At 50.8% G+C, this 6,726-nt stretch overlaps 1 protein-coding gene across 2 annotated transcripts; it reads left to right on the top strand.

Annotated features, from left to right (window-relative positions):
* The first annotated feature begins 3,086 nt into the window (after positions 1-3,086).
* Positions 3,087-6,493, top strand: LOC133900563 (uncharacterized). Of its 2 annotated transcripts, XM_062341742.1 has the most exons (3): positions 3,087-3,696; positions 3,784-3,870; positions 5,050-6,493. In XM_062341742.1, the coding sequence occupies exons 1-3, from the start codon at positions 3,529-3,531 to the stop codon at positions 6,343-6,345; spliced, it is 1,551 nt and encodes a 516-aa protein (XP_062197726.1). In that variant the 5' UTR covers positions 3,087-3,528; the 3' UTR covers positions 6,346-6,493. The 2 variants fall into 2 exon arrangements, with proteins under 2 accessions (XP_062197726.1, XP_062197725.1); XM_062341741.1 differs by having other exon boundaries at positions 3,087-3,870.
* Positions 6,494-6,726: the final 233 nt, after the last annotated feature.

The following is a 6,726-nucleotide window of genomic DNA, read 5'->3' as shown; positions in this document are numbered from 1 at the left end:
GGACTTTATTACATGATAGGTTTAGCCGTAGTTATTTGGGCTATATGGACAATGAGGAATAGAGTTGTGTTTGACAAAAAACCGGTCTGATCTCCTACTGAGATTGTATGTTGTGCTTGTTCTTTTCTTCAATATTGGGCAGGTATCCTTGACGAGCAGCACAAAAATGTTCTGATGGTCGGGGCGAAATCTCTATAGGAGACAACCCTCATCTTCCACCCCAAGAAGCAGAATGAAGATACTGCCAGGATCACAAGGATGAAGACTGATGACCTTGCGCAAGCGGGCATTATTGAGATAAACTAGTTGGTAGCTCAATAGAGCTTCTGGTCGCCATCTGTATGCTACCTTTTCTGGGTCTTGGATACTTGTAAATGCTTGAATTCGGCTGCGGGCAATCTGTGGTTCATTAGATGTGTTAAGGTTGGTATAGGTGTAACGCTTCAATGGTTGTTCTAACGCTTTTGTTTGTGGGTAGCCCTTGGCGCTGTAATATAGTTCTTGAACAGTGTACGTAGTCTTTAACTCGTCAGTATGTAAGTTTGTTGGTTTGTGCATTTGAACAATCTGTAATTTCGTTGCTCGTTGGTAATGAAATTCGAGGATGCCCCGTTCTGAAAAAAAAAAGATATTCAAATTACAAACAACTAACTGCATGATCAAAACCACGATTGTATTAACACCTACCACAAACCATGGCTAGTAATGCAAAACAACATGCTAATTTACTTGGTTAATTACCCTTCACTACTACAGAAATAGGCTTCACTCCTAGCTCTAAAAGCACCTTCACTACCGGTATTGGAGCCAGCAGTGGATAACAGGCAGTGATAGTCGGAGGACTATCACTACCGATTCCCAAGCCGACAGTGTTGCCTCTTCCAGAAAACAAAAATAAAATAAAATGAGCTAGCTCAACTCCGAGCCGGCTTGGCTGCTGCTCCCACCGCTGCTCCCGTCACTGCTTAATGCGATCCTCCCGCCGCCGCTGCCACCAGGCACTACTGTCATTGAAGAGGAAGCTGGCGTCATGCCCATGCTTTAGCCCCGCCGCTGCAGGGCTCTAGAAAACACGGTGACACGAAGGCCACCACCATAGGACACACGCCACAGCACGTATCTAACTAAAATTCAACACGCTACATCACGGATCTAACTAGAACTCAACACAGTACACATGCCACACCCATGAAGGCGCTGCCTTGGCCATGTACTCCGGCCATCGCCACACATTCGTGGTTACCTGCCGACGGGAGCACCGCACTTGTACTGTCACATGCCTCCGGGAGGATCCACCGGCCACACTGGGCACAAGATGCGCCCTGCAGGCACAGGGGCGACCGTCACCGACAAGTAGCAACCCCAACGACCACTGGAGAGTAGCCCCACTGGCCACTCACCTTAGGAATGGCCGCCACCGACCACCGAATCCTACGTCCGAGGGGGGGGGGGCATGAGACGAGCGCCAAGCGGACGCCCCTTCGGACGCTAACCAGCTACGGATCCGGCCACCCCCGTTGGGCTCCAGCCCCCCTCCCCCCCCCCCCCCCCGCTGCTCGTGCCACAGCTGGAGTCCCGAGACGCCCCACTCCCAGACCAGTGCTAGTCCTTGAGCGCTAGGCGAACTGGAGGTCTCAGGGGAGGGGTAGGGGCTGGGGAGGGTTAAGTGAGGAGCGGCGGCGAAGGAGCGGGAGTAGCGTAGGGGTGGCAGGGAAGCGGCGGTGGTGGGGAAGCGAGAGCAGGGGAGCGGCGGTGCGGGAGTGGGAGCAAGGGAGGAGCTGGAGAGGCGAAGAGATAACATCATAAACTGTTATGGCAAAGAGATAAGACTAAACCAGTGGCGGAGAGAGAGAACTGCTTGCGAGCCGAACGTGAGCCCTCAGTAAAAATTGGGATCTACTAAAATTTTAGGTCCAGTTGGAGCAAGAGTTCGTCTTACCCCAGTAAGTACAGCGAGAGTTTCTTCTAAGGAAGAGACTCAAGCTTGGAGGTGAAGTTTAAGAGGAATGAACACCATAAATGTATTGATGGTAGAAAGAATAGATCGCTCTGGAAGAAGTATCACAGCGTGACTTGGTGTATTTTCACCTCTGTGTCTTTTTCGCTGTCTTATCTGTCCTCCTTGCCTAGATGAGCATGACTCCCTATTCATAGGGTCGTGCGTAGCTTGGCGTACAAGTTATCATAATGTACAAATATCTGGGATCTGACAGAATTACTGGGCCTTATCCCGGTTAACTACTTTCTACCCTATCGGAGAGATAAATATCTACCGTGGTAATTATCGTGGCGCTTGACCCTTGAAGGGGGCGAGCCGGTCGCCAACTGCGGCCCAAAGCCGCACTGTCAGGGGTGTCAGGACAGCCTCCATCATATCGGGGGTGCCAGAGCGGTGTCCACTAGCCTAAGTATTTAATGCCGATCATCTTCTTGCAGGCAAAGTATGACCGGTGCTTCCCCTTTGGCAGATTTTTCCTGAAGCCTCGGAAGACTCAGCCTTTGGGAGGCGGAGCCTTTGGGAGGCAGGACTCCGGAAGGCCGGGGCTTCGGGAGGCTGAGGTTTCGGGAGATCGAGCCTTTCGGAGGCTGAGCCTTCGGAAGGTAGGACTCCGAAAGGCTGGGGTTTCAGGAGACCGAGGCTCCAGGAGACCGAGCGTTTTAGAGGCTGAGCTTTCAGAAGACCGGGCTCATTAAGCCAAGGGGCCGTCGGGAGTTCTTAACAACGACCCCTAACAGGTCCGGTCCAAGTTTCATTTCCGGTTGATATTAAAAGTCAGTAGTGATAGTATTGTTGCCAGTTATTTTATAAAACCGATAGTGATACTGATTTTCTTACGAACTATAAGTAACAATCATTTCACAGTTGATTTTTGGTGATCTAAGTAGTAATAAGACGGCAAATATGATCATACATGTAATTAGTGCTAACCTTTGTATTACTAATTTCTAGCAGCTAGTTCCTCACAGATTTGGTGGCACTAATCCTCCAGTTCATTTACTGCAGCACAATATCACCGTGCAATCACGAAGCAAATATCAACGGTAAAATGTACTTGGAAGAGACGTGGGAACCGACGCACCGGTCTCCTCATTGGGGCGTGACTGGCGGCCCTTGCACCAGTGCGTGGGTCCCCACTGGCCGCGGAAGAGAGTGTTCTGCTCGATCACCGGCCGGTCACGGGTTGAAGTGGAGGATCCTTGGCGCGGCTTTCCCGTCCCCTTCCCCGCGCAGCTCCACCGCGAACTGCGCCACGACGGCACCGCGATGTGCCCACCACAGTCACGTGGGAACCCAGCTCCAGCCCGCAGGGCAGGGGCAGGACGCCGCCGCCCATGGAGCGGGGCTGCGCGCCCGACCGCGTGATGTAGGCTGGGCACCGCGTCGCCCCGATGGCGGGCGGTGGCGGAGGAGGACGAGGGGAGGAGGAGGAAGTCTCAGGAAGCCTCACGATCTCATCATCTGACCGTTCTATCAGAATCGGACGGCCAGAGTTGCCCTGCGGGCATTACATATAGGAGATATAAGTTATGAACCAAAATCTGGATTGCTGCCTTCAAGCCGCAGGCCCTAGGGCAGTGCTCTTGGTACCGAGTAACAGGCCGCTGCCGCCCCCCGCCATACCCGGAATTCGGGATCGATCGCGCGCCCCCGCCTCTCCCAGTAGCGCTAGGCCCGGAGCAAGAACGACTCCTCGCGTCTGTCCCTTTCGACCGCTCTCCGTTTTGGTTCGTGCCGCCGTCCGATTCGAGTCTACAATCTGGTCCTCTTCTCTTTTTTTTCAGGGATTCGCGGCGAAGATGGAGACTATGGCTGACGACCAGTTGGCAAACCTCTTGGTCTCGAACTGCACCGTCCCTGGCAAGCAAGGGGTAAGCATCCGGATACTCAATCACCTGAAACGCCAATTCTGTTCGATCGATCTTGTACGATTCTGGCAAAGATGGTGCTTTGTTGGTTTACGTAGATCTGAATTCGATCCTGCGTGTGGGGGAATTTAGGTCGGAGTGGTACTAGGAATTACTTAAGACACGTATCAAGTATGCTTTCAATTTTCTAACATGGATTGCCTTTTGCCGTTATAATGCCAGGGGGATTACCACATCGCATTCATTATAGTTGTTTCTCCATTATTAGAGGTTTACGGAGTGCACACATAACACATGGCACCTGAGCTTTTAGATGCTATGTTTCATCCCTGTAAACTGTGAGAACCATGGGGATTGAGGAAGGAGTCCGTAAGTAATATATAGCACCTGTGCGAGTAGATGTCGTAAGACGTTACAAACAAAATTCGCATTCTCTGATTTGATCAGCACTTGAGGAAAATCAGAATTTGCAACATCATCAGTTGTACAGAATTTGTAGGAAATGTTTGATGTCTGTACTTTCTACCACTAACGTTACTTCCATCATCATAGCTAGCTTAATAGTAATCATCACTGGGAGTCTAAAGCATTCCTTGCTAGCTTTCCTCTGCTGAACTGCTGTTAATCTCGTGTTCATGCTGGTTTTCACCATTCAATAGTTTTATTAAAAAAATTACAACAAGAAGGCAGTATTTTCAATAGGTTTGAGACGACACATTGGCTACGACAACACTAACTTTTAGTAGGTATCTGCAGCAACATAGATGTGGATTATGTTATACCACTAATGTCTGCTTGAAGCTTGAACACTTAATCCAAGCTAATAAAAACGAAAAATTGATAAGTGAAACTAGGGCTGAGACTACAGGTCATAATCGTAGAGATATAACATTTTACAAAGAATATGGCTGCAATTCAAGCACGTTTTTCAAATTGATAAGCGGAATGTTGTTCTAATTTCCAAGTCTCTTGTCATTCTTTATGAGACTGGTGTCTCGTTTCTTTCGAATCAGTTACCATCTTTGCAAACATTACTTGTTATGGCCATATTGGACTTTTTCTATATATCTAGTAGGCTAATACATCCTCCAATAAGCCATGTCATATCTTGCACTATCATCCCATATTTGGTTTGATTGGTAAACTGATAATTACAGAGAGGTCCTTAATCCTTATCATCAGGTAATGGCCAACTTGATGGCGCATCAGACCGGCCGTAGTGTTTCACGCCCGAGAAGAGAAGCCTTTCACCAGCAATGTTGCGATGTTGATGCAACGGAGGAAGCCGAGGAGACAGGCAAATCTTGGGAGGATATCCCCTACGACATCGCGCATCACGTTCTCCGCCGACTCGGTTCTCTCGCCGACAGTATCCCTTTCGCCAACGTCTGCCGTAACTGGAGCGCGGCCGCGCGGAGCTGCCCCATGTTCCCCCGTCTCACCCTCCCGGATGGTGGCTTCTTCAGCGTCCCTGACAATGCCGCCGAGCGCCTGTTCCTCGCCCCAGACACCGCTGCTGCGCGCTGCTGCGGCTCCTTTGGCGGCGGCTGGCTCGTCCTAGTTCGTGACTGCCGCTCTGTCCGGCGCGACCGCGCCCGTCGCGTCAGCCCTCGGCGTGGCTGCAGCAGCGTCACGTGCTGCTGTTTCATGGTCAATCTGTTCTCCAAGGCCACCGTGCCACTACCAGAGCTTGCTGCCATGCACCACGAGATCGAGGCGTCCGTCTTCATTAACAAGATCGTCGCAACCAAAGCCCCTGACGACGCCAGATGCATCTTTGCTGTGATGATCCAGGGCGAGGACCAAGAGATCACCTTTTGCCGCCCGGGGAAGGGATCCTGCCAGGCCGAGCTCGACGACAATATCCTTGACATGGTCTTCTTCAAAGGCAAGCTTTACGCGCTTACCCAAGGAGAAGGCCTCTTCGTGCTCAGACTCGACGAGGACGGAGAAGGCAGGCCAGTGATCTGCACCGTTGAGCAGATGATAGCAGACAGCCAGTACCCGTCATTCCCCATATTGGACATCTGGAGCTCTCCCACCATCGAGGCGCGCTATCTCCGACACTACCTCGTGGTGTCCCGTCGTCAGCTGCTCATGGTGAGGCGGTGGCTCTACGACCCACATGCCGGGTACTCCGATGGCGGCGACCGGACTCTCAGCTTCGAGGTTCTCGCGCTCAACAGCGAGTCATCGGAGTGGGTGGAGCTCAAGTGCTTGGACGGCGAGGCACTCCTAGTAAGCAAGCGTGGCTCCGTATCGGTAGCGTCGTTGTCGTGCCACGGAGCACGAGCAGACTGCATCTACTTCGTTTGCGACGCCATGGCGACGGTGGAGGACCCTTTCCATGACTCCGGCGTGTACAGCTTGAAGGATGGCACGATGACAGTAGGGCTGAAAACAGTGATGAAAATTCCCGATCGACCCAGGCGCGGGCGGTGGTTTCCAACGTGGCTTTCTCACGTTGAGAAGCAATAGATTCCATTCATGCGAGTGGATCTTTTATCAGTAAAGAGTTCAGTAAGCAAGAAAGCGTTCCATTGATACTTGACATGTGTCTATCAAGTATTAATGCTACATTTGTGGAACAGTCATTCCAAGCATTTCTCTCTGCTTTGCAATTTTTAATTAGTACTTAGTACATGCATGTTTTCTTTCAATTTCAATCTCACCTATGTCTTGACAGTCTGCAAGTAGTAGTCAGCGAAGGGACGCCATCAGCTCGCATCTTGTCGGAGTTGTAGCACAAACTACATATACGAGCATGTGTAAAGAAACTACATATACGAGCATGTGTAAAGAATTTTTCTGCTAAGAGTTATGGCGAGACTTGTGTATTTCGAACTACAGAACTTCTCA

The sequence above is a fragment of the Phragmites australis genome, chromosome 19, assembly GCF_958298935.1.
Source record: "Phragmites australis chromosome 19, lpPhrAust1.1, whole genome shotgun sequence".
In the NCBI taxonomy this organism is placed as follows: Eukaryota; Viridiplantae; Streptophyta; class Magnoliopsida; order Poales; family Poaceae; genus Phragmites; species Phragmites australis.
The sequence above is the reverse complement of the archived record's forward strand: the minus strand, read 5'-3'. Positions and strand labels throughout refer to the sequence as shown.